Genomic DNA, 26,858 nt, shown 5'->3' on the forward strand with positions numbered 1-26,858 from the left:
TTATTTACTTTTTGCCCAGAAATTTTATTAATATTTTAAGTCAAAACAAAACCTTCGGGTTTTCCCAAGGACACAAGTCGAAGACAAGCTGAAGCTTACAAATCTAAAACGACGGTTATTGTTAGCTTGGCTCTAAAATCTTTAATAAAAATTCAATATATTCATCTTAAACAAAACGTTTCTTTAGAATTTCCAAGCAAAAAAGCGAAAAGAATTTCAATATATTTGAATATACGTTGAGTAGAGTATTCCAAGGTCCTTTATTCATACCAGGATTCCTGTGCTCTTTTTTCATTCTTTCTTTCTTTTTTTTTCTGCTGTGGCCGCAACAAAGAAAAGTAGCAAATAAAAAAACAAAAATGAAGTAAAAACTAAAAGTGGCCACTACGTCTCTTGTGCTCGTGCTTCTCCTGTTGGCCAAGTGAGCTCCTTTTTAGCCTCCTTTTAATGCAAGCGAAACACGCAAGCCAATTTGTTGTTATTGTCGTTACTGTCGTTTGTTGCTATTGTTTTTCTTACTGCTGCTGCTACTGCTTATTTACAACCGTGGAAAACATCCATTTCCATTTCCATTTTCCATTCCCTTTCGCTATGGCCCCTGTTTAGTGTGTGTGAAAAAACTAATAAGGGGGCAATTTGGGCAATTCAAATTTTGATCGTTTTGTGGAAATATTTTTCTGTCGGGTCCTTCCACAGTCAGCGAGGAATTTTTAATGCAATTATGATTTGGTTTATTGTTTATTGAAATATATATGAAATATATATGTACAATGCGGGGGGTGACTCGAATCATTTCTCAGTCGTTTCTTTTGTTTATCCTTGTTCCTCACACCTCTCGAAGGACATGTGTTCGCATGTGTACACACATACTCACATACACACATGTTTGTACTTAATCAACGCCCACGCACATGCACATTTGTACAAATTTATATAGCAAGGACATGCCATAGATCCTTGTTAGGTTAACGGTTTCTGGAAATCAAAGTAATGCATAGCTTAGACCACGCCCCCCTCTTAGGCATCTGCTCAAAGGCTGGCAAATAAATTGGTAGCTACTAGTGATGGAAAATACCCTGTAATGATTAGGATTAAGGATCAAATGGATTTTGTGTAAGCTTGAAAAATTAAGGTATTTGTATAAAATATACGCATAAAAATTGACATTCTTTTATGCCTAGAGGTAACCTCTTTAAATGAATTTAAATTTTTTAAACCGTTGATAAATGTTAAGGCATTGTGTTCTTTATTAATAAATAATACATATTTCCAAATTTCTTATTTGTTATGTTTCTGTAGTTTTACTTTTTAAAGCTACCTATTTTATATACCATCCCTTCCCCATTTACAGGGTATTTTCTCCCCGACTAAATCTCGGCTCATTTCGCTTTCATTGCCGTTGTTATTGTTGTGAAAAGCCATTACATTTATTTATGTATTTGTATGTATTTTTTGTATTTTTTTTTTGTGTTCTCCCTGAGCTGTGGATGCCTCTCCATATAGGTTGCCACGTCGACGCGATTCTGCCCATACCCAGAGACGACTCCCCTGCCATGTCATCCTGTCTCTCGCCTCGTTTGACACTGAGCGCTAAAATATATTTTGTTTAATTTCAATGCCAGTCACGCATATCCTGCTAAAGGCGCCTACCTCCAGTTTATTCTCCCAAGGCCCTGTCCTAGGTTGTTATTTAGCCAGCTATTTTTAAAGGTATCTATCTGATAAGGTTTTTTTTTTGTTTTGTTGTAAAACATTACCAAGGTTCAAGTACAAGCTTTAAGCAATTTCCGGGAATAGGCAATAATTACTTGGTGTTGCTTAGATGCCGCCAGGGAATTTGGAATGCTAATGGAAAATGCCTGCAGTGGAGCCAGAGCAGCGGTTATCTATTTTTGAAATTTATGATTTTGAAATTCCGTCGCCGTCATCATCGTCATCGTCATTGTCGTCGTCGTAGTTGTCGTCTTCGTTGAGGTTATATGTATATACATTTATATTTTTTTGTCGCATGAAGCCAACGCCCAGCAGCAAAACAAACAAAAAGGAATTCTATCTTAATGAATTTGACCCCCAGTGTCAATTTAAACTGATTAAATGGCCAGACCCCAGAGAGCACTCACACTCACTCAGCAGCCTCTCTTTTGGTGAGTGAGAAAATCGAATATGGTTTTCCGTTCTCATTTCCCCTCTTGTTTTGTTTTTAAAATTTTGTAATTGAAACATTTGCCATACCATAACCAGTTTTTATCGCTCAATTTGTTTACACAAATTCAAATAGGTTTACGTATTTCGGCTTTATGGACTCCAATTGGCATTGCCAAAAACAATTTACGCACATTTTAAATCGAAGAATACACATACACGTTATATACATTACTCTGTATTTATATACATATATAATTTATATTGGTTTTGTTTCCACTTTTGCATTTTTGTCACGCAACAAATCTGCGCCACCAAAGTGCAGATGTGTTCGAGCGGAATTTTATATATTTTTTTGCTGACTGACTTTTCGAACTCAATTCATGTGAAAATAAGCGGATTTATGTGAAATGTTTTTTTCGGGGGGCACAAAATATATATATTATATTTTATTTTATTTTATTTGCTATGAGGCTTACGCGTGTATTTTATTTTGAATTTTATATTTTATCATGGAAATATTTTGATTCAAACGAAACACAAATAAATTAATCGAAAGTAATTTGGTCAGAGGCATTCGATTTTGTCAATAAATCCTAAGCCTAAGCCAAAGCTATGTCATCAAAATATTATTATAAATTTGGCTATTTGAAATGAAAACTAATTTAGGTTATCAAAAAGCTATTCATATATATTCTAATTCCCATTTTTCTCTATTTCTTTCAGGTATGTGGACCACAAATATTTAATGGGGAAAATCACACATAAACCGTAAACACCGTAAACTAAAGCTAAACAAAATGCTACTAAATTAGGACTTGAGTCATAAACACCATTAAAGTCTTATCGGTAGAATCTTTTATTACATTTTTACTATGCCTGCTTTAAGTGCTTTATAATAATGGTAATTTACGATTGCGGTTAAAATAATATTACTGCTAATTTAGGGGTTAGTCAAACGATGGCATCACGATTACGATTACGATTTTATCTAAGCAATAATAGTTTATTGGTAACAGCCATTACAAATATACAAACATATAGTTGTGATAATAAGTATATATTTTTTTGCAATAGCATTTTGTATATTTTTCTGGCGGATATGTCTGTGTTATTTACTACGCCTTAATGCCAGAAATTAAAATGCTGTACCGATGCCATTTGCCAGCGTCGACATCGTCTGGAGTCTAATTTTAGCTGTCTTTGGCCTCAGACCCCTTTAATTCAAGATCCCTTCCATAGGCTGTGTGCCTGCTACTGTCTCAACTTGTGTTTTTGTGGGGTTAAAGTACACGGAAAAAATATTTTCATTGTTTTCTATGGAATTTTTATTATAAAAATTCAGTTTTATAGTTTTCTTGCTGCAATAAACTATCCTATACAAAAAAGCAAACTAATAACGGAAAGACTAAAGTTTATATACTCTTGAATTATAGAATCGAATCGAAAATCGATCATAATAAGCTTAATATTTCCATTATTTGAATAAAGATTTATCGATATTTTTATATGACCATTTTTGCAACAAATAAAATTTTTAAAATCTCATAACTATGCCAAAAATGCAGTAATTTTAATTCGAAAACCTTTCCCATGTTAGTTTTTGTTAGGTTAATAAAACTGCGTACTTAATTTAGACTTAAAAAAATTTAATTTCTCTTGCTATTTTTGTTTGACAATTTTATCGATAAAAATTTTAAAAATTTTGTAAAAAAAAATTTTGTCCGAAATCGATTCTAGATCGATTCCGCTTTTGACGCTGATCAAGAATATATATGATTTATAGGGTCGGAAATGACTCCTTCATAACGTTACATGCTTTTGACTTAAATTAGAATATCAATTTTTGTATCAATATTTATTGTTTTTTTATATGACAATTTTTTCGAACAATCAAAGTTTAAAAAACTCATAACTTTGCTAAAATAACATTAATTTTGAATTGGAAAGCGTTCTTCTGTTAGTTTTTACCAGGGTAATAAATCTGCATACTCAATTTAAAATTTAAAAAAATTGAAATTTTTTCATTTTTTCTTGACAATTTTAACGATGTAAAATTGTAAAATTGTGAAAATTTTGAAAAAAATAAATTTTGTCCGGACGTAGCTAGATCGATCTGGCTGTTCGTGCTGATCAAGAATATATATGATTTAGAGGGTCGGAAATGACTCCTTCATAACGTTATATGCTTTTGACTTAAATTAGAATTCCCTGCAAAGGTATAATTTATCGATATTGTAACGCTATTTCGTCTATATTTTAACGTTTCGATATATGTACGATAAATCGATATTATTTTAAATTTATTATTATAAATAGTTGATTATCGCTACATAGTATTGGTTCTATTGCTTGGAAATAAAACTCTATTGGTCTAAATATATAAATATTACATATTAGAACTTGTACTATTAATCAACACCCATATCCCGGATGCAAATTTGATTTTAGATAGTGTATCTATATTTTTTTCGCTCTGTAAAAAACAGAGCCAGTCGTCAAATGCACAGCATGGGGTGTCCCGCTTCAATGGCCGTTCAGGGAAAAAGAAAACGGAAAATAAATGCACAGAAAGCAAAAGAGGGATAGGAGATGGAGGAAACTTTATTAAAGAGGTAGCCAGAGCTGCTGGGATGGACGAGAACACACTCCATACACAATTACGACAAATCCACAGCTCTCCCTGTCTCACTTTCTTTCTCCCGGTCCTCGGTACTCTGTACTTGGTTCTAGGTACTTGGTACTTGGTACTCGAAATACCCCATCCTTCCTCCGGGTGATAATGCGAACGAACCCCAGAGAGGAAGAGAGAAAACACTCGGTGCAGGGGATAAAAATAGAAGGCTGAAACTGCAGAAAGGATATTGTAGCAAATGGAAGGCAGCATCACTCTGAAGTCGAAAAGAAACTCAAAGATAAAACGAAGCACAAGCGGGGAAAATCAAGAGCGAAAACACGGGAAAAACGGGGAGAAAATCTCTGCTGCTGCAGTAGCCATGTGTTGCATTTCAAAGTGTTGTTCTGAGTTATGGCTGAGGCAGGGGGAAAATGGAAAAATGGAAATGGAAAACCCCGAGAACACACAGGGCCTGCCAGACGAGACGACAAATTACAAGATGTCGGCGAGGGGCAAATGAAAACTGTACAGTGAGGCTGTGCACCTGCAAATCAATCAAAAACTCCGGCGGAGCTTCCACTAATTGGAACCAGAAAACTTGATATCTTTTCACAAATATTAAGTGAAAGATTATATTTATGAGTGTTGAAAAAGAAATAAATGTCATAAGCACTAGTTTGAAAAGAAAATGCCACAATATTAGCTGGAAAATGTCTTGTTTCTCTTCATTTAAAAATCATAAAATGTATCTTAAATGTCTTTACATTTTGTGACAATCTCAATGGAATTTATTTCCTGCAACTGTGTTTTTTGCAAAAGCAATTGAGAGCAATTAATCTTGATTTGAGCTCTACAATCTTCTAAGCTGATTTTGTTCTTGATTTGTTGGTCACACATTCTTGATTTATTTTATTTTCTTCCCGTGTGTGTGCATCTTGATAAATCCATACTGAAGTTGAGCTTATTACCTGCCAGTTTGTGCCAGTCAAGTGCTTGCCTTGGGTAATTAATATCGACTGAGTTTTGCCTCACAGACCAGGCGGTTCACTTGCATAAATTGAAAATATTTCTCATATCATAAATACCCAAAATATTTGACATTTTCGGGGCCTAGAATGAGGTTCCTACAGGCATTACTTGAAGACCAAGAATGTTTCCCGATAGAGGGTTGAGTATGAAAGGGGAAAACTTAAATCAAAGGCCAGAATATGCATTACATTTTTAATTGCTTTCGGAGGGAAGCGATGGAAGTTGGAGTGGATAGTTTGATGAGGATGTAGAAAGGATATGAGCACAGTAGCCCTGTGTCTGTGTAAGGATATTGCATTCCAATCATATTGGTTGAGCTGTAGGGGTAGCATCAAAAAAGTTGGATCATTTTTAATTAAGAAAAGTAATTTTCATATGACTTTAAAAATCAAACAGCAAGTAACAAGTTAAGCAAGTTTTTAATACACAGAATTAAGTTGTAGATTGTTGAGAGGATAAATTAAACGAGTTTTTCTGTTTTTGATAAGGTTTTGTATTGATTAGTAGCTATGCAAAAATATAAAAATGCAGCTGAGCTCAAAAACTGAGCTCTCCAAACTCCTTGCAAACTAATAAAAATAAAAAACTATATTAGAAAAATCCTTTTCTTGTTCTTTCAAATGAAACGCCACTCCCCTAAAGCTGTGCCCCAAAAACTTTCCGCTTTATTTATTTAGTTAGTTTAGTTGGTTTTGACCGTAAACCAAATCTCTGCCTTAAGACACTTTTTGCCATAATAAAAGTTCAATAGTCCTTTATTTTCCTTTTTTCACTAGTAAAAACTTTATCCTAGTGCATGCAGCACCACCACCATCTAATCCAAAAAAGTTTTGTGTAATTTTCACCAAATTTCCTTTGCTACCGCAGAGTTCTTGTTCCATGCAAATAAATTGCAGCTACTATTCTTTAACTAAAAAACAATTTCCATAAAATGTTCCGTGCCTGTGTGTGTGTGTGTGTGTCTGTGTTGGTTGGTGAAATCCTGGACAATCCCCAGGACATTTATCAACCGAGACCGAGCAGGAGGTAGCTTATTATTCTCCGGCCAACGTTTTCATGGGCAAAATGCGGAAATTTTAATTAAGGCTACGCTGCGATGGTCGATGGCTGGCTCTTGTGTCCACTCACCACTAAATCTCAAATGTCAATGAGCTGTGGTCACTGAATTTCCACCTCCCGGCTTTCCTCATTTTCGGAGCCATTTGTTAGGCAAGGTGGAAGTGCCAGAGCCAGGTGTGTACTAGTGGGAAATCCCAGCTCAAACTTCGTCGGAGAGAGAGAGAGAGCAACTCCCTGGAAATATGATAAATTATCTGTAAAAATTTTGCAAACTCCTGAAAATTACGCATTAAATCATGCGATATGCGAGGAAAAACTGAAAAATCTAAGGGAGCTAAGGGGAAGGGTCACCCCAAAGGGGTTAAGCACTGCCAAGTCATTGTGTAGTTTACGACTGAGATTTTGCCGCTGGTTTTCCAGGGGATGAATTTTATCGCTCGCATGAGTACTGCATTTTTATTACATTTTTATATATACATATATATATTTATATATCTCGCATTTTGTGTCCTGTTTTATTTTGTAAACAAAAGAGGAAAGAATGCATATAAAAGGGGGACAACAATAAGAATATTTGTATGTTTCCTCTGGTGGTGGTCACGTCTGGTTTTTGTGATAATGCTGGCTCGTAAATTCGGGCAAACAAACTGCAATTGCACAAGGTGAAGCATCGCCATTGGAATATTCATTCGCCACCCACTTGGGCTATTTTGTATTTGGGTATTTTCATTATTATTACCCCAGGCCAGGTGTGTGGATTTTTTTTCTTTTGCTTTACTGGCTTTGAGTTGGCTTTTCCGTCTTTTCGCTTGGCACATATTTCATGGCTATGATTTACTCCATTGTTCAGGGCCGTTGGCCACCATCAACCGCACACACAGCTCAAGCAGAACAAGTGCCCAGTTTTTGGCAACGCCCCCCCTTAAGACCCAGTCGTACTGCCACATCATCATCATCATTGAAACGAAATGTTTGTTTTGGCCCCTTTTTGGACTCCGACTCGGGTCAAAACTATAGTTGAGACATGAACCTAATTTACTGGCTGAGTGCCTTTCATGCTTTTGGCCTTTTTGCAGAGAGCGCTGGAATTTCCAAATGTCTTTATTTAGTTACCGTTTCGTTTCCATTGGAAAAGCTTTTCCCCCAAGTCCAAGGAAGATACACGAAGGCGATAAGGATTTAAGGGGGATGATTTTTCTTAGAAAATTTAAAGGGAAAATATAAATTAGTATAGGTTCAGGAAGTAATCGGGAGAGGAAGACTGAAAAAGGTCGTCCCACTTCTTGTATTTCTTTCGATTTTCTATCAATCATTAATAATATTAATCTGAATATTCGTAAGGTTAAAGCTTTCCCAAAAGTAAACCCAAACTGTCAAAACTTCATAACTAAAACCCAAGCCACATATTTTCTTGACCAGGTCATAACGAACCCAAACCACAAGTTCTCGGAGTATGGCTTCCTTGACAAACACTTTCGACTTGACAATACTTGGTCCTTTAATTGCTCAAGGTTTTGGGTTACAAAATTTTGTTGCTTGGTTAATTGCCGGACAACCTTTGTTGTGTTTTGACCCGCCACCAGAATGTCAATCGATGTGAATATATCCGGGGTTCAAAAGCCTTCGTTAACGTCTTCCTAATTGCCAGTGAAGGATGCCCCCAGGAGTCTTTGGCCAAAATGCGAACAGTTTACGCCTTTTTATCAGTCACTCGATGAGGCTGCCAGGATGTGTGCTTGAGCATCCTTCGGACCACTTGATGCTCCTCTCACTGTCGGTTTTTAATGGAGGCTCATCATCAACAATGTAAAGAGGGCCAGGACAGGCCAAGAGCCCAGGTAGTGAGTGAGTGGGTGGGTCTGCCAAACCAATTACTAAGTCATTGTAGCCATTAGGGGGACCCCAAACAGTTTTTGGCTGGTAGATAATTGACACCCTACCTACCGCCAGTGCTTGGCCACAGTGCGCTCTCTGAGCAGACTCGCCTCCTTGGAATCCTTCACACAATCCCCTGCCGTGGCGCTGTCGTCATTGTTATCCGGCAAGCAGGTGAGCTGATGCTTCTCCACATTGGGATCGTAACAGATATTGTGGCGCCAAAAGGAGGCGGTGTAATCAAAGTCCACCTCACTGATGGGCGCCGGCATGCAGATGACCAGAATCTTGTCGCGTCCCTTTTTCGAGAGCTCCGCATCCTTGCACATGGTGATAAGGACATTGATGCAATCATTTGGATTCAGGACACCCCAGCGGGGACGCAAACTAAACCGGCCAAATACGGTGCTTTGTAGCTATAATTTGTGTATTTTATTATAGTTTCTATATAATTTCTAAAAAGAAACTCTCACCTTAAAGGTAACATCCATTTTGGAGACATTGGTTATGGTGATTTCTTGAGTGTTTTTCGTTTTTGAAAATTGCAAGGTTTTGGGTGATGAGACTTTAAGTAATGTGTTAGCCATAGTAATTCCAATTGAAGAATTTTGTTGGCCTAATCCAATTTAATATAAATCAGAGAGTATAGGACTTTTAATTTGCATACAACTTTTTCGAAAAAGACCAAATAGAAAAATATTATAAAAAGAAATGGCTCTTCTCACCCAGACAATAAGAAACCTTTTGATTTGAATTTTGTTAGCGTCAAAAGGTAACTTTAATTTACAGGCCTGCTTTGTATAAAGAAAGATTTTAGCCTACATGAAGTTTATGTAACATTAAACCTTAATCTTCTACTATAAATTGAGTTTAATCTTTTATATTCCAGAAACCTCCCATAAGATCATTTCTTTTAAGAAGCCCCTTAAGGGAAACATAACTTGTTGCCTTAAAAAACCACCCGAAAATTCCCTCAGGTTTCTGCGGGTTCCTTTCATATTTAGCCATAATAATTACCCTTTGGCAGCCGCATTGCGGAGGCTCCTTTACACACAATTGACCCCGAATAAATGGGTGTGTGTGTGGGTCCAAGTTGTGGGCCACGTATTAATTACATTTCAACGGTCGCCGCTCAAGCAAATCAGAAAAGCCCAGACTACAATCAACATTTACAGCCAACAATTTGCTTTCAAAACAACAAAAGGGGGAAACAATGGTTCCCACATGGGGCATGGGGCATGAGGCATGAGGCATCGGGCTTGGGCACTGCAGAGGCTTCGCAATCCTTGGCCAGTCGAGCATTTTGAGCTTAGCCGGCGCTTAGGCTAAATGACCAACCAGCAGGTGGCGGTGGCGGTACTACATAGTCCCAGTTACCAGTTACCAGTAACCATTGCCCAGTGACCGTTTGGCAGCACTAACAACAACAATAAGCTGTAGAATTAATTGATTTACAAGTGTGAAAATGCGCAGAACTAGTGGCAGTACTAGGCCATAACAATAACGCTCCACGGGGAAGGGGGAAATGGGAATGAATGAAATGAAAACGTAGTGTAAGAATGAGCATTTAGTTTTAGCTTAGTTCTTTGTATGTGCATAACAGGGGTGTAAACTACAATCCGCTTAACGGTAATTGCTGCCCATATCCTCAAAACCCTTTTAATCCACAGGCAGAAAAAATATAATAAATTAATAAATAAAATAAATATAAAGGGAACCAAAAGTTGGTATACCCTATCATGCAAATAATCATAACTTGGCCGAAAAACAACTAATTTCAATTCGGAAAGCTTTCCTGTGTTAGATTTTATAAGGTTAATAAATCTGCATACTTAATTAAACATTAAAATTTGTGTAAATTTTTGGCATTTTTTTGTTGACAATTTTATCGATAAAAAATTGTGAAAATTTGAAAAATAATACATTTTGTCCGGACATAGCTAGATCGATCCGGCTGTTCGTGCTGATCAAGAATATATATATAATTTATAGGGTTGGAAATGACTCCTTCACTGCGTTTTACGCTTCTGACTAAAATCATAATACCATTTTTTGAGTCAATATTTATTGTTTTTTTTATATGGCAATTTTATTTTTTGAAAAATCAAAGTTTAAAAAACTTAACTATGGTAAAATATCATTAATTTTGAATCTGAAAGCGGTGATATGCTAATTTTTATCAGGTTATCAATTTTGCATACTCAATTTAAAATGTATATTTTTTTTAAATTTTACATATTTTTCTTGACAATTTTAACCCCTTGTAAAATTGTGAAAATGTTGTAAAAAATTAATATTGTCCGTAGATGGCTAGATCGATTTGGCTTTTGATGCTGATCAAGAATATATATGATTTATAGGTTCGGAAATGGCTAAATCAAATAATATTGGATAAAATGTATTCGTTTTACTTATATCTTATTTAAATTTTTTTTAGTTCGTTATATTGAAGAAATTATATTTTTATTTATTTAAATATCAATTTTAGGTCAAATATAAATAGTGCCGATATATTGATACATTTTTTACAGTCCCTAGTTGTTAAATTGAGCTAAAATATGATTTTTAAATTGTCAAATGTTAGTTAAATGTTATGCATTAAACAATTCTAATAGTAATTTAGATTGTAGAGAATTTTATACCTTCATTTAATAATAAACCAAAGAATTGTGGACTCACTTCAATCCCGACACCTTTATCCACAAATATTAATTTATATCCACTATAAATAAATAACATTTCCCTCAGTGCCTTCCGCTCATTTTGTCGCGTGCTCTTTAAAGCTTAGTTAATGGGGCCCTTTTGGCCACGCCCACTTCCTGCACCTGCTACATCCATAAATTGCGTGTAATTTTGGATTTCTTACCGTTTGAATGCTCGCCGAAGCTCATTTATATTTCATAAACCCAAAAAGGGGAGGCGATAGAAAAACGAAGGGAGAGGTGGACTTCCTTCCAGTAGGTGGCCGGAAGTGAGCTTTTGTTTTTCAGCCGTTAGTTCCTTCCGCTTCGACTGCCTGTTTATTTGCCTATATTGTAGGTTCTACGTATTCCGTTCTTGTTTTCGTTTTTGTTTGGGTTTTGTTTTCGTTTTTGTTTGACTTGTTTTACTACTGGGAGGCAATTTAATAAGCGTCTTGAGCTTTGCGTGTTCTTTTTTTTCCCCCTAGACTAAATGTGCCACCTTAAAGGTTTTTCCAAAAAGGTGTTTTCCACATTGATTGGTTGTCTTTTGCTTTCTTGCCTGATTTATTGTTCACCTTCGTTGGGTGTGTTGCTTGGGCGTGGCCAGGACAAATATAGTTGGCTTTGATTGCATTTAATGTCTAAGCGCAAATCAATCAAAGGCAACAACAACAAAAAAACAACAACAATAGAGACAGTCACACGAATAGAGTCTCAATTTCACTGCAATCGCTGCAATCATGAGAGTCGTTTATTTGTTGCGAAATCACAGCACCTAAAATCGCTGTTCAATTGCTGTCTAGCTTTTTTGGGGGGGTAATTCAATAGAGACAAGTGAACTCGACTTCTATGGCGCACACAGAGAGAAAAATAAGATGATTTTATTAATTTTTTTAAGGTAATTTGAGAATAGGAAAGTCTTGCACACTTGTTAGGTAAAGGTATATCAAATAAAATGCATATCACAATCAAAATTTGGCATAGTTTTAGCTCGAAAAATTCGCAAAGAAAAGGGTACAACTAATTCAATTATATCATGTCAAATGAACTAATAAATTTCTTTCAGTGCTAACATCTTCTTAAGATATATAGAAAGCTAACTCTTGTGTGTTTGCACTGTAATGTAATATTTCTCTCCCTTGATTGCTGCCCTCCTTGGTTGAATTGGCTTTTAGAGTTTTCTACTTCATCATTCGATGTAATCGATGTTGAGCCACTCGATAATCGCTGTCCAATTAAAAGAGGGGAAAACTTTTGGGGAAAATTTATGCATTTGCAGATCAAAACATGAAAAGACTTCACATATATATATTTATTTAGCCAAAGTCTCGCATCATTTCAAATGCTGCAGCCCTTTTGGACACGCTTTCGTGATGCTTGTTAGCCCATGAAAGAAGCCACATCAAAATATATATGTGTATATATATGCTTGTTTAAAAAATATATATATAAAAGTAAAGTTTGCCTTCGTTATTTGATGTTGCGCCAATTGACAGGGCCTTTAATTTCTGGTTGCCGCTCTTTTCTCTTTTTTATATATATTTTTTTTATTTCCTTTGGTCTTGTCAACGCATCTTTTGGCTGCCATAATTCAAGTCTCTTCTGTCTGTTGGTGGCACGCCGTTTGCATAGCCAAACATTTGCTTTTAAATAAAAATTTATTTGGTATTTGTGCCTCGTTTATTGACGAGTTGAAAGAACGTGAAGATCTTGGCGATTTTTTGTTTTATTTTCTTGGGGGATATTTGTCTTCATTTATTTTTATTGATTTTGCTGCTACTGCTGATTTAGTACTACCTCTATGTGTATGTACTGGCAGACACTGAGTGGTCAATGGCCAATTTCGTTTTCATTTAAGCTGAAGCCAGTGAATAATCACAATGCATTTATCTATCGACCTTTTCGCCCACACTTTTCCCTTACTCCAGCAGCGGCGGCAGCAGTAGCTTTTCAATTATTTAATTTTCCGCTCACGTTTTTGTTAGTTTTTCACGTAGTTTTTCATTGGCCCTCCAAGCTAAATGTGACAAAAGGAAAATCCAAACGAAATTTGGCGATAAAAATCTTCTTCTCAAAAGAAGTGAAGGAGAGAGGAGGGAAAAGGCGAAGCCGAAGCGAAGCCCAAAGTGCATCTTCAACTTGGAGGCGGCGACATTCTCACGTTTCCATTGGCATTAAGGTTTTAGTTGATCGCTTTCGCCATTTAAAGGGGATGCAGAGGTATATGTAGCTCTAGGGGGTACACTGAGAATCATAATGATTTCTAAGAAATTTTACTTAATTTAAATATGAAGAAAGTATGTTGTATTTTCTTGAAAAAGTTTTGTTTTTAAATGTTTTAAATATATTTTTGAACCTTTAAGCATGGAACCAAAGATGTTTCAAAGGAAGGCCGCGTATTTCTTCATCGTTGAATGTTTTTCTTCAACATTTATCACAATTCATATTCAATTTTATGTTCTATTGTTTATTTCCCTATCGATTTCTCTCAGTGCTATATGTGTAGGTGTGTGTGTTTGGGCTACTTGTAACCATCTCCCCCATTCACTCATGCTTCATGCTTGATTTGGCAAAAGCTGCAAGGCAATTGATGACAGTCTCGAAGTTGTTGGAGCTTCGACTGTGGGTTAGGCAGCATAAATTCCATTTAAATGGCAAACCAGTCCTCCTCAGATGCAGCAAAGCATCATCATGATGCGCATCTACCAACTTCTTCGTCTTGAGCCATTAACAACAAAGGGGAAACGGCAAAATGTGGGCAGCAGCCCAGTGACACACTAAAGTGGCACCTAAGAAAGCACTAAACAATCTGCTGTTTTTCTCTTATTTCTTTATATATATGTATATATATCTAGTATAGTATAGGCCGCACTAGGTAACAGAAACCGCATTTAAATGCTGGGCCTCAGTACAAGCAAGTTTCGCTTTTGGTTTACTCTTTTTTTTTGCAGCAGCAGCAGATGCGACGACCGACTGACTTTATATAGCCCCCCGTTATACCCTCCTTCTATATCCCGATTTTAGCCGGTTTTATGGCTTTGGCCAAGGCAGCCTAGGGCCATCTATTCTCCTCTCCACTTTTGTTGGTTTGGGTTTTCTGCTGGCAAACATTTTGCCGGAGTTTTTGTTGTGGATATTGCTGGTTTGCTGGTTTGCTGGCTGGTGCTGTAGGCACCTGCATTTGACGTTTCGTTTCGAGTTTTTACCGCTTTGCAGTGGCACTTTTCCACTGCTAACCTGGTCAGTTATTGCCCAGCGCTCCAGGTCGCCATGTCGAGGTCGTAATTTCATTCACAAACTTTTGGTCACAGTGCGTTTTGTAAGCTTAAAGTCAATAGGGGAAAAATAGTTGGTGAACTGGGAAATAAAGAGAGTACGGGTGGGGGTTTTTATGGCCTACATTAATTATTTAAATACCTATTAAATTAGTTATAGTATAACCTAACATTTTGCACTCAATTATATTATGATTAAATCTCCTAACAAATCACAAAACCTGCAAATACTCCTTGCCTAGCATATATATTCCAAAATCATTGAGTTTCAATTGCTTATTCATTACCATAAAATCCCAGGAAAATAGGACAGTTTATGAATCCGTTTGGAAATTTGATTCAAGCACGATTGAATATCTCCTGCCACTGACTGTGTTGGCAATTATCATACAAATACATGTTGGAATAATGAATTTACCGAAATTGCCAGCCACATAAACCCAAAAATGGTAATTTTATCCTTGACTAGAGCGACATGTCCCTGAGCTGAGGCCTTAATTATAGACAAGCAGCCGGCTTATTGCATTACGGCACTCATTACGTATACGACATGTGACGCGCTTTTCATTAATTTCCACACACACACATACGCCTCCTATGATGATGTCGTTGTCGTGTGTTTGTCTTATTAAAAGGATGCAAAATGGCGTAGAGCTGTTGAGGCAAACATTGCATTTTGTGTATTTTGAAATAAATTTCCGTTCTGTTGATTTGCAAAGCTCCCCCTCCACTTAGGAGGTAGAGAAGGGGGTTTTAGGGGGTATTTGTATCTTGTAACTTGTATCTGACACCCGCATGCTGCAATTTCAGTGGCATTGCAATTTCTGCAGTCATATTACATGTCACACCCCCGCACACACACCCACACACACCCTCGCACACCTGGATTCCTATTTAGGAACATCCTTTTGCCGTTCAACACGCTTTCGCTATAATTTCCTGTTGGGGAAAAACGGAAAACTAACAGAGGCAACACAAGCTGGTACACGGAGAAAAGTAGAGAATGTAGAGGGAAAGTTAGCGATAAATCAGGCTGCTTATGTATTTAAAATATCAGAAAAAATATACTCCTTAAAAATATAGTTAATGCAAATATTTAGTATAAATATAAATAGTTTTTCTTGACTTATAAAGCTAATTTATTTCGATATATTATATCGGATCATTTCTATGCAAATAATGCTTTTCCTAAATCCTGAATCCCTTTTGCCCCCAGTGCATTTGTAGTGTCCTAATTTTGCCACAAGGACTAACTGACCCGATATTGCCATATGCTGACTTCAATTTAATATCCTTGGCTGCTTCTGTCAATTGCAATTGCCTTATAAATTGATTTGGCACGTTCTCTGCATTGCCTTTTCCGAGGCAATTATGGAGTTGTGACCTTCGTTCTGGTCGCCTCGCAGATAGAAAACTTGACCTGACCGGATACGCAATCCAGGGATCATTCCAAATATGCAATGACATCCATCCGTCGATATAGATACAATACTTTTCGAACGTAATCCGGACAGGCAGACGTGACCTGCATCGACGACCCACATTCAAGTTAACCGCCCATTGAGCAATCAGCGAAGGAAAAGGCGCAAAAAAAAAGAAAGAAGACTAAAACTTTAATTTAAACAAAAGGCCGGTTGGGCGCGTGTTAGGCAAATTTTCCATTTCAATTTCAATTGGAATCGTATTTTTTTGGTTCACTCTTATTTTTTCTATTTTTATACCCTTGCAGGGTATTATAGTTTTAGTTAAAAGTTGGTAACGCAGTGAAGGTGAAATTTCCGATTTTATAAAGAAGATATATTCTTGATCAGCATAAATAACCGAGCCGATATAGACATCTGAATCAAACTTTGCACTATATATACTCTGACTAGTATATAAATCGGAACGAGTCGGATCGAAGGACTATATCTGCCATAGGAAAGATCATTAGATAAAGAGGAAAATGCAAAATTGGGAGTGTAAGATTCCGTTCTAATAATAATATAAATATTTTAATGGCAGTGAATAGCTTTCTCTTTCTCCCCCTCTCTATATCAGACTCTGTTACTCTCTCTCTCCCTCTCTCTAACTCAGACTCCCCTACGGTGTCCCTGCTTATCTCTAGAGACAACCTCTTACTCTCTAACACTCTCTCCTCATCTCAAGCGGGAATTCTTACTCTCTCGCTCACACTTTCTCTGTTCTCTCTCCCTGAGGACTATAAATACAGCCACGGGCTTCGCGCTTGCCTCATTCTGGTCGCGGCCTCCCCGCTGGTAACATCTATGGTGATAGTGATAGTGATTAGCCTTCGACCTCTAACATATCACCTGCAAGTGTATACAAACTTCGACTTTTTGAAGCTATCTGGCTTTCTAGTTTTTTTTTTTTAATTGGCATTCACGGCATGTGCCAAAGCAACCGAGTTGGCCCGGCTTTTTTAACGAGCGTCGCCCCAAATTTGCCATTGCACCGTCAACGACAACAACTACTCCACGGCGACGACCAAAATTGGCGCTTCGATCGCTGAATTGCGTCAGCGATTGAGCAATTGGTCAACTTGCCTTCTGACTGTGTCAGGTTCAAACTGGGAATCATTGGACGGCCTAGGAATATGGTATTTGGTAATGGGTAATGGGTACTGGTGGTACTGGTGCTACTGGTTAATGCTAATCGGAACGGACAGCAACGACTGGGCACTGACGCACGTGGCCGTTTTGTTCAAAAAAAGACTTTTGGTTTGGAAAGTACAAACGAAATATTTTCACTCGCCATTCACGTCACGGTTTATTAATATTCCGTTGATGTAATGCGGCTGAAACCACCGCACATATAATTTAGTTTGACTTCTGACAAGTGTGGCAGCCGCCTTTGGGGTTTTTGTTTAGTTTCTGTCTAAATATTTGGGCAGGAATTTAAAAGAAAAACAATGCAGGCTGTAACGAATATGGAAGGTTTTTAGTTCAAAAAAAGAAATATATAACATTCCTGCTTTAATAGCAATTCATCTAGCTTATTTATTTGTATAATTATTTTAAAATATCTTCATCAAACAATTTAATAACCATAAACTCTTAAAAGCACTGCATTTTTGTGAAATATTCTTTAAAATATATCATAATTTAAGCCAATCGCTGCATTTATTAAAAAAAATCTCCATAAAGAAAACTCTCTTTTGCTTTATTTTCTTGCCATTAGTACCAATTTTCCAGTTTTTCACTTATTTCATTTAAAATGCATTTTCCAAGCTGTATTTTTTCACATTCTCCCCCACAAATATTTCAACGCATTTTTCCTTTTCATTATTTATGTTATATATACACTAGCATTTTTTTTTTTCGGCGCCCATCAATCATCGCCCGTGGAATGTGTGACACACTTAACGCGTAACGCATACGCAGCGTGTGCTGGTGCTGCCAAAAGGCAATATATTTAATGAGAATGGAAAATTGCTCTAATATTTGAACAGAATCGAATGGCGAATGGCGAATGGCGACTCGAGACAAAAGGCCAACACTTGAAAGCGCAGCGCGAGTTGAAATTGTTGCAAAAAAAAAAAATAGGAAAACGTAAAGTGTTTTGTTGAAAATTCTCCAAAAACAACACTGTGGCAGTGGCACAGAAATGTAAACAAAAAGCGATGGCAGTTGGCGCTTTTGGCCCCAGTCAATAAAACAGTGCCAGCTGCCCGAACATTTCTCCTGCCGATGCTGCAGATGCTTTTCTTTTTTTGCTCCTACAAATGCAAATTGCCAGGCAGGACCCACTTTCATTGCTGCTGCCGAGCGAAATATTTGCCATGTAAATATGGCCCCAAAAAATATACATATATATATATATATATAAAAAAAAGGGAAAAGAAAATATTAAAAAATACTTAACTGCTTCCAGTTTTTTGCTCTCTCTCTCTCGCTCTGTTGAAGAGCAATTAAATGAAAAATATTTGTGAAAATGCAGCCAAGTATTTGAAGGACTGCTGTGATGTAAGCCCCGCCTACGGTTGACAGCAAAAATTATGGAAACTTATTGGGAGTTGTTTAAAGGGGAAGCAGAACTTTTGCTAAAGGAAAACTTTGGCCAGACACAGACTCATTAAGAGAAACATGGTGGCTCTCAAGTGCAAGTCAGCACATTCTCATTCCCATTTCCCGTTCCCCATTCCCCATTTTCATTCTTCTCATTCCCTGCGCGTCAGCAGCTGTCGGAAAAGCCTGGCGGGGCAAAGAAGCAGGAAAACATTTTCATTGGCACATCAAAATGAATTCTCATACGAAAATTTTATGTAAATTTAACATGACAAGTTTCTATTTTTTTTTTTTTTAATTCTGCAATTTTTTTCCGCGCTGTTTAGCTGTACATTTACGTATATCGTTACGTATGTGTATATACGAGAGCAAAGCGCATATATCATGGGTTGGCGTTGGCCAACGTGGCGGATGAGCAACATGAGCACCAATTTGCACTGCAGATTATGTCACAAGATGAGTGCGCACACACACACAGGAGGAGGCAAGGAGTGAGGCAGGGTGTAATGGTGGCTACTACCTGCACCTTTGGCGACTTGTCATATGTGTGGCTTGCATTTAATTAACAAGCTAATTTTTCAAAGCGCAAATCGCTGAGAAGCTAGGAAAAACCAGCCATAACGAAGCGGGTCGAGGGAGGATATAGCATTTTCCCCAGCAGCAGACTGCAATTGGTTGGGTTGTGCCAAAAATATATATAAATAAAATAAATAATATGCTACACAAGGAGAAGAGAAGCATTAGTAGGGAAATAGGGAATAATTTTTTACCAAAATTTGGATTTTTGAGGCTGATTGAGGATTCTTTAGGATCAGAAATGTTTTATCCGATTAAAAGCTGTGACAAAACTAAAAATACTATCGAAATCTTTAAAATATATAGTTTTGCAGAAACCGTTTTAAAGTAAAGACAAGAAAGCTTTTCATGCTGATCAAGAATATATATGATTTATAGGTTCGCAAATGATTCTTTTACAACATTACAGGGGTCTGACTTAAATTATAATGACATTCTTAGAGCTGATATTTATCGATAAATTTGTATGACAATTTTTTCCACAAATCAAAGTTTAAAAAATGCATAGCTAAGCCAAAAATGCATTAATTTCAATTCGGAAAGCTGTTCTGTGGTTGTTTTTATAAGGTTAATAAATCTGCATACTGAGTTTAAAAATTAAAGAATATTAACATTTTGTCAAATTTTGACCATTTAAAAATATAAAATTTAGGCATAAAATTACGAAAGTAAATTCAAAAAATTTGTTTTCTCCCTAACATGACTAGATCGATTCGCCTGCTGATGCTGATCAATAATATATATGGTTTATAGGGTCGGAAATGACTCCTTCACGGCATAACAAGCTTCTGATTGTAGTTATAATACCCTGCAAGGGTATACAAATTATACAAGAAAATTAGGAATTTAAAACCCGTTTTCCTCTCAGTGTATCTGCAAAAGCATCGATAAGTATTTGTAGCGCGTTGAAAGACCTGGTTTATGGCCTGCTTGCCAAGATAGATGAACTGTGTCCATCGGATAAAATAGTTTAACGTCTGGGTATTTATAATCACTGCAGGTATTTATATAAAACACGCTAATTAAATGCATTTATTTGTACCACAAACGGGACCCAATTTTAAATTGGGTTTGCGCAACGACTGAAATCTGTTTTCGCAATTGAACAGCATAACACAGAAATATTTTCCTGTCAAATGTAGCATTAGGCATTTCAGAACTCTTTCACTTTCACCAACATTTCGTTGACATTTGCATTAAATTGTAAAATTAATAACCATTTCGTGTAACCGAAGCAAGCTGGGAGAAGGGTCTTATTATGCAGCAAGGCAACAATTTTCCCTTGGCTAAAAAACATATTAAAATGCCACTCAAACGATAATCCCGTTCCAGGACTTTTTACCACCCAAATATCCTTTCCTATTTCTGTTTTGCCTGCCATTGTTGCTGCTCCTGAAAAGTGTGTATGTGTGTGTATTTAGTTACAACCAACAATAAGCTGCAAATTTTGCATATTTCATAGATGCTGACAGAGGTTGTGGGGCCCTGGAAATCCGGGCGAGACAAGCCAAATAATGGCAAAAATTTATACAAATAAAACTGACAATTTAAAGCGCATTTTGTTAGCCCCCTAAAAACCCCACAAACATCCTCCAAAAAATCCCGACTAACAGTCTCATTTTGTGTGTGTGTGTGTCTCTCTTTGTGTCCTTTTTGTCTAACCCAAGAGCTTAATACGGAAAGCTCTGGGCCTGGGACGACCCGATGGGGTTACCACCTGCAAAATAAACTACCTGGATTTAATTTTGCACTTTTATGGCTCAGATAGCCCAGACACATACACAAATAGCAAAATGCTAAGCGGGGTGAAAAAATGGAAGCGCAAGAAGTATGAAAAGTGTCACCAGAAAGAAAAAAAAACTAATACTCATAATGTTCATTTTAAATGTGCACTCGAAAAGATTGTTTTTAACTGAAAAAGTTACTTTTAAAGGTAGTTTGTTTTCAGTTTAAATAGATAAAAGGTTGTGATAAATTTTTAATGTCCAAAAGAACTAGGAATATTGAATATTGAATATTTTTGTTATTTAGAACAGAGGTTAATAAATGCAATTTTTCTGGAAAATTTGTATCGCAACTGTGTTGTTCATTAAATAATGGAATGTAAAATGTATAAAGAACAAATGTATACATTTAAAAATGTCGCTAAAAAGAATATTGTTATATTTCAAGAAGATTTTAGTGGAAACACAACAATATATTTATTAATTACGACATTGTTAATGTAAAAGGTTTACCAAAAATTAACCTAGAGATTTCGAATCAATTTAAAACTTGTGTTTATTTATTTATTAATTTAAAATCTTCGGCGTGTAACTAAATTTTTACTGCTATTATTTTAGCAGCCATTTTTTATGGCTGATGTCTCTTTTGCATTTTTTTGAGTGCACATTTTGGGGGATACTTGGACTTTTACGACCATTACTAATCCATAAACCCATCTTTCTCTCTCTCTCTATTTCTCTCTCTGTCTCTCTCTGCTTCTCTTTCCCCGATCTCTCTTTACTTTTGTGACATGTTTCCGGAAATGCAGCACATGGTGCAGGCGGGCGTGGCGCCTTTCCCGGGCGCTCCGGCCGGCTATGCCGCCGCACCAGGTCCAGCGGCAGCGGCTGCAGCAGCGGCGGCCGCCGCCCAGCAGCAGCACGCCCAACAGCAGCAGCAGCAGCAGCAACAACAACAACAGCAGCAGCAGCAGCAGCAACAGGTGGGCGGTGCCAGTGTAGGCGGTGGAGCCACCAGTGCCGCCGACAGCCTCTCGCTGGCAGTGGCTGCGGCAGCTGCCAAACAGCAGGCTGAACCAGTTAACCAGACCGCCGGCGATGGTGCCGGAGCAGGATCTGGAACAGGAGCTGCTGGCGGCAACAGTAACTGCAACAGCAATACATCAGTGGCAGGAGCGCCAGGATCCGGCGGTGGAGGATTGAGCACAGAATATTCACCCGGCGGCGGTGCAGCATCATCAGCCGATGTTGTCTGCTCCCTGTACATGCAGCAGAAGAAGGTGAGTTTTTCCCGTCAAAAGAAAATTAGTAAGAGCCACTAAATCTCTGTATTATAACGCTCTCATTCACCCTTCTCGCTCTAACTCATTCTATGTTTGTGTTTGCATTGGTTTGTGTCCGTGTTTGGTATTGGTATTTGTAGCAATGTTTGGTTTTGGCTTATGGGTTCGCTTCGGTTCGCATTGGTTTAGTTTGGTTTGGTTTCGGTCTACTTTGGTTTCAGCTCTGCTTTGATTTGGTTAACGCATACAAATGTATAACATAACATAGCTACACGGAACATAACAACAATTAATTAACCCTTTAAATATGCAAAAACCCGTCAAAACAAAAGTGAACATTTTATTTCGTACTTTTCAAATCATTTCCTTGACATATATAGTTATATGATTTGAAATAAAGTATGAATATTTAAATGCACTTCTGGTTTTCATGTAAAATATTTTATTGAATACTCTTAAAAACTTTTAAAAGAGTTCTCTAGGCATTTCTTTAATGAAAAATGATTTATTTTAGTACATATTTGTTGTATTTTGAAACTATAATTTATAATATAATGTAATTTACACCTTTTTAGAATCCGAAATTATATTCTATTCTATTTTATCTCTTTAATATTGCTAAGCTAAAGATTCTTCAAGTTTTGTTTGATTTCTCTGAGAAATACTTTAAAATTTGATAAGAAAACTAGTTTAAAATATTCCGAAAGCATTCCTTTTATTTCTAATTAATTTACTTAAAGTTTATGGCATTTTTTTTGCTAAGTGCACACCTGACCTGAGCTAACATAGGAGGCTGGTGTATGTTATCACTGCTGCACCTGCTAGTGTTTAGTCTGCATTTGTTTTTGGTGTTGCGGGCGCTTTGCTTTTACATTTTTAATTGCAACGCTGAAGCAAAGCAAAGAGGAAAGAGTGCCAGCGGGAACAAAACAACACTCACGCACTCGCCTGACCCCTGACCCCTGATCCCTGATCCTTGCCACCTGAATTTGTTTGTTAGTATGTTGCTGTGATGTGTTTTTGTAGCATACTTTTAGTTGCTGCTGCTTCTCCTGCAGTTAGGGATATTTTCCTATGCTTTTGTTGTTTATTGTTTTATTTCTTCTGCTTTAATTAAAAATTGACCATGGCTCACACATTGCTGCCTGCTGTTGTTGGGCAAAGTTCCGGCTATCACCCGAAATCAGTTGCATTTTCTAGCTTGGCCACAAATCTAATTAAAACATATATGTATATGTTATATTGTTGACCAGCTTAGCAGCAATTTGCAAGCAGCTGCTTTCGTTGTACTTTTCGGTCTAACCATTTGAATAAATACCAACTATTGTTTGGTTTACTGACCGAAAGATATTTGCTTATGAAAATTGATTCGTGCATTTGAATAATTTAACAGAAAGAGAGAGAGAGAGAGAGTTGGCAGGTTTTTAAAAACAGATTTAGAACCACACAAATGCCTTGCAGTTGTAATATATATATAAACAAATATTGAATTAATTGATATAAATACGGATTGCATTTTGTTTTCGTTTTTTTTTTCACCTATCAACTGAGTTTCCCATTTAATTAAATAACATATTTCGACCTCATACAAACATTACGCATACGCAATGTTTTACCATTTGAAAAAGTTACCTTGGATTATTTTGTTTGCTTGAGCCCACGGCGTAAATGCATCGAAAATGCCAATTAATTTAATACTTGAACATGAATAGGAGACTTTATGTGTGCGAACGAAACCAAATGAGGTGCAAAAATTTAGGAAATTTAAACGAAAGCCATCTTAAGGGGTTTATTCACAAGGATTATGCAACTTGAATGGGCAATCAGTTTGCTCTGTCAACAAACGAACATTTTCCTTCATCCGTTCGTCTTTCAATTGAGGAGAAAATTTGATTCAATTCGAACTTTATCAATATTAATTTGCCAAAAGCAATAACAATGAGGAAAACTGTCAAAATTGTGCATATAATTTAACCAGAAAGCATTAATTATGGAGGTATAGGATATTGAGATGAAGGAATAGCATTTGAAAGCTTTAAATTAATAAATGTAGAATGGTTTAAAACAATTAAGAGTGTGAAATATGGAGTTACTTAACAAATTCAATAATAAATTGTACAAAAATGGTATATGAATTTATATGTATTTCTGTTGCTTAATATTACAAGTATTTAGCCAAGGAATGGTGACTTTTAAGTCACAACTTTGTGCAGTTTGATTCATTAAAACCTATTTTCTAAACATGGCACAGATGTAACTATATATTCAAGGCATGTTCCACGCAATTAAGCAACTATAAAAAAAAAAAAACTGTGGAGGGAGTACAAAAATTAAGCTACCCATTTAAGCAAATTGTTGGTGTTGGTCGCCGCCTCCTGGTCCTGCCTTGCCTGTCTGTCTCTCCACACTTTATCTCTTAATCCACGTCCTCCACACGACTACGAACTACGACTGCAACTAAAACGCAAATCCTTGTTGTTATCTGAAAATTTATCACAGACAAATCTGTCAACACAAACACAGAACCCGTCGTACAATGGAATCAGCCTTGCAGAACCGAGAGTCCTTCCCACCATCACTACCACCAGCAGCAGCACAGGCAGTCCCATTTTGCAGCCATCTCTGACAAATGGACATGCCATGGACCAAGTGCAGCGGCAGCAGTCGCCAGAAAACCAGCATCTGCAATCATCGCTGCTGCCCCCACGAAATGTGCTCAGCATAGTGAGTGTTGTTCCAGCTACCAAGCACAAGAATAATAAAAAAAACAAAAAAAAATTATAATAAAATAAACCGGAAAATAAAAACGGAAAATATTCAGAGACGAACTGGCTCTCAGGGCACACACAATTGAAATTTACGTGCCGGTTTTCTTGGTCTTCGGACCATGTTTTCCTTTCGCCCATTTTCCATTTTCCATTTTGTGTTATCCTATTTGTTTGCCATGCTCATCTTCATTAGGCGACCAACAACTGACTGGCCATGGGAAAAAGCTGCTTTTTGCCTCTCAACTTGAACTCCTTTTGTAGTTGCATTTTCCCTTAGTAAGCATTGTCATCATCAGGGTAAACTTTGTTCTTTACAGCGAACCATAGTTTTTTATTTAGTATTATTTGTATTTTTTGTGCTAGCCAAGTTTTTCCTAATTAATTGAGTCGAGGGAATTAAATTCAAGCTGTGGGTGTGAGCTTAAGAAATAATAAAAGAGGATTTAGATTTCATTAAAAATACGTAAATTTTCTCATTTGTACTGTAGTTATTTTATCTTTATTGAGGATATTTTTTAAAGCATTTTAAATAGAGTATATAGAGTATATATAGAGTATATAGAGTATAATAGAGTTTTATTAACCTCATAAAAACATAGGCACACTTTCCGATTAAAAATTAAATCTATTTTAGCTTAGTTATGAATTTTTAAAACTTTAATTTTTCAGTAAAATTTTTAAATAAAAATATAACTTAATACCGATTCGCAGAATGTGCGTATTTAAAGCGTTTGGAATTTGCAAGTGAAGCTCTTGTTTCTTGTTTCACCACCGATAGCCTTTTCCTGGCACGTTTTATCATATTTCACCTGTATAATTTTATTCCAAAAATCCATTATTCACCATCAAAGGCTAATACCCAAAATATAATTAAGATAAAGCCCATCAAGTTAACGAATTGTAATCTGATTTTCAGCCAAAACTTTGCACGTAAAGCCACCTAAAGTATTCACATAAAAATAACCTAGGAAAAAATTTATTCAAATGAAAATAATTCCAAACAAAATTCTATTTGCCTTTTGGTGGGCCACGAAAAAAAAAAAAAACTTTTCAAATTTATGCAGAAATTCTTGATGGCGAATCAAAGCTCTCTAGGCGACCTTTTTCCTGTTTTTTGTTCTCTCCAGCAATGTCGCGTGCCGCACAAAAGGCATTTCGATAAACTAAAAAGCGTTAAATGTCATTTACGTGTAACCCGATACCCGAAACAATAAACCAAACCGCCTCCGCCCAGTTGGCCATTTATGGGGCCAAAGTTTTTCACGCCATTTCACTTTGGGACCGAAATGTTCGGTAAACATGCAAACCTGGAATAAAAGAAAAAAAAAACTGCACAGCGAGCAGGAGCAGCTAGGAAAAAAAATGTATATTGTCAGGACAAACAGGACCTGGGAACACACAAAAATTTGTTTAGATTTATGTGTCAACAATGCGCAGCAAATTAAGTTAAGCGTTATTTCTATTGCCTACATTATGGGGCAAACGCAATTCTTTTCGCTTGGCCTTTATTGCATTGTCATCGAATTTAGCTTCGATCTGTGTTTGCCTGCGTGAATTGCGAATTTTTCATATTATTCCTGCAGATAGTTGGGTTGGGCTAGCGGGGTTAGCGATGTGAACCAACAATAATATCCTGCCATGGCAGTGCATTTTCAGTTTTAATAATGCAGAAATACAAAATGCAAACATTTCCGCGGGCTCGATGGGGATTGCATTGCATTGTCGCCACCGCTGCTGCTGCTGCTGCTGCGGTGGATTGGGTATATTGCAACAGTTTGCGCGACAGTTTTATTGCATAAGTCAACACAAGTTTGTGCCA

General features: G+C 36.8%; 2 protein-coding genes across 50 annotated transcripts in view; one reads left to right on the top strand and one right to left on the bottom strand.

Moving 5' to 3' along the window:
• Nucleotides 1-26,858, top strand: part of Rbfox1 (RNA-binding Fox protein 1) — a 148,669-nt gene that overhangs the window by 91,973 nt on the left and 29,838 nt on the right. For 32 of the 49 annotated variants that reach the window (XR_015272975.1, XR_015272978.1, XR_015272972.1 and 29 more), the window contains exons 3-4: nt 21,798-22,268; nt 24,771-24,995. The exons of 9 other annotated variants lie outside the window; for them this stretch is intronic. Coding sequence is in view for 28 of the 40 variants with exons in the window: in XM_086838749.1 (XP_086694875.1) it covers nt 21,798-22,268; nt 24,771-24,995 (696 nt within the window). In the remaining 12 variants the exon portion in view is untranslated. The remainder of the gene's footprint in view (nt 1-21,797; nt 22,269-24,770; nt 24,996-26,858) is intronic. 8 more of the 49 variants (XR_015272982.1, XR_015272983.1, XM_086838739.1 and 5 more) reach the window with 1 other exon arrangement.
• On the bottom strand, nt 8,328-9,468 carry LOC110184680 (uncharacterized). Its single transcript, XM_020953293.2, has 2 exons — nt 9,196-9,468; nt 8,328-9,138 (listed from the first exon to the last, which is right to left on the bottom strand). Exons 1-2 carry the CDS (start codon nt 9,307-9,309, stop codon nt 8,788-8,790), a joined length of 465 nt encoding a protein of 154 aa, XP_020808952.2. The 5' UTR covers nt 9,310-9,468; the 3' UTR covers nt 8,328-8,787.

This window comes from Drosophila serrata, unplaced genomic scaffold (assembly GCF_035046125.1).
Source record: "Drosophila serrata isolate PLE 108 unplaced genomic scaffold, ASM3504612v1 contig_359, whole genome shotgun sequence".
Lineage (NCBI taxonomy): Eukaryota > Metazoa > Arthropoda > Insecta > Diptera > Drosophilidae > Drosophila > Drosophila serrata.

Bases quoted from the DNA above. Each gene is read 5' to 3' on its own strand.
- LOC110184680 (XM_020953293.2), bottom strand. From the start codon at position 9,309: ATGGCTAACACATTACTTAAAGTCTCATCACCCAAAACCTTGCAATTT. The intron at 9,139-9,195 runs GTGAGAGTTTCT...CACAAATTATAG, and splicing joins AAATGGATGTTACCTTTAAG to CTACAAAGCACCGTATTTGG.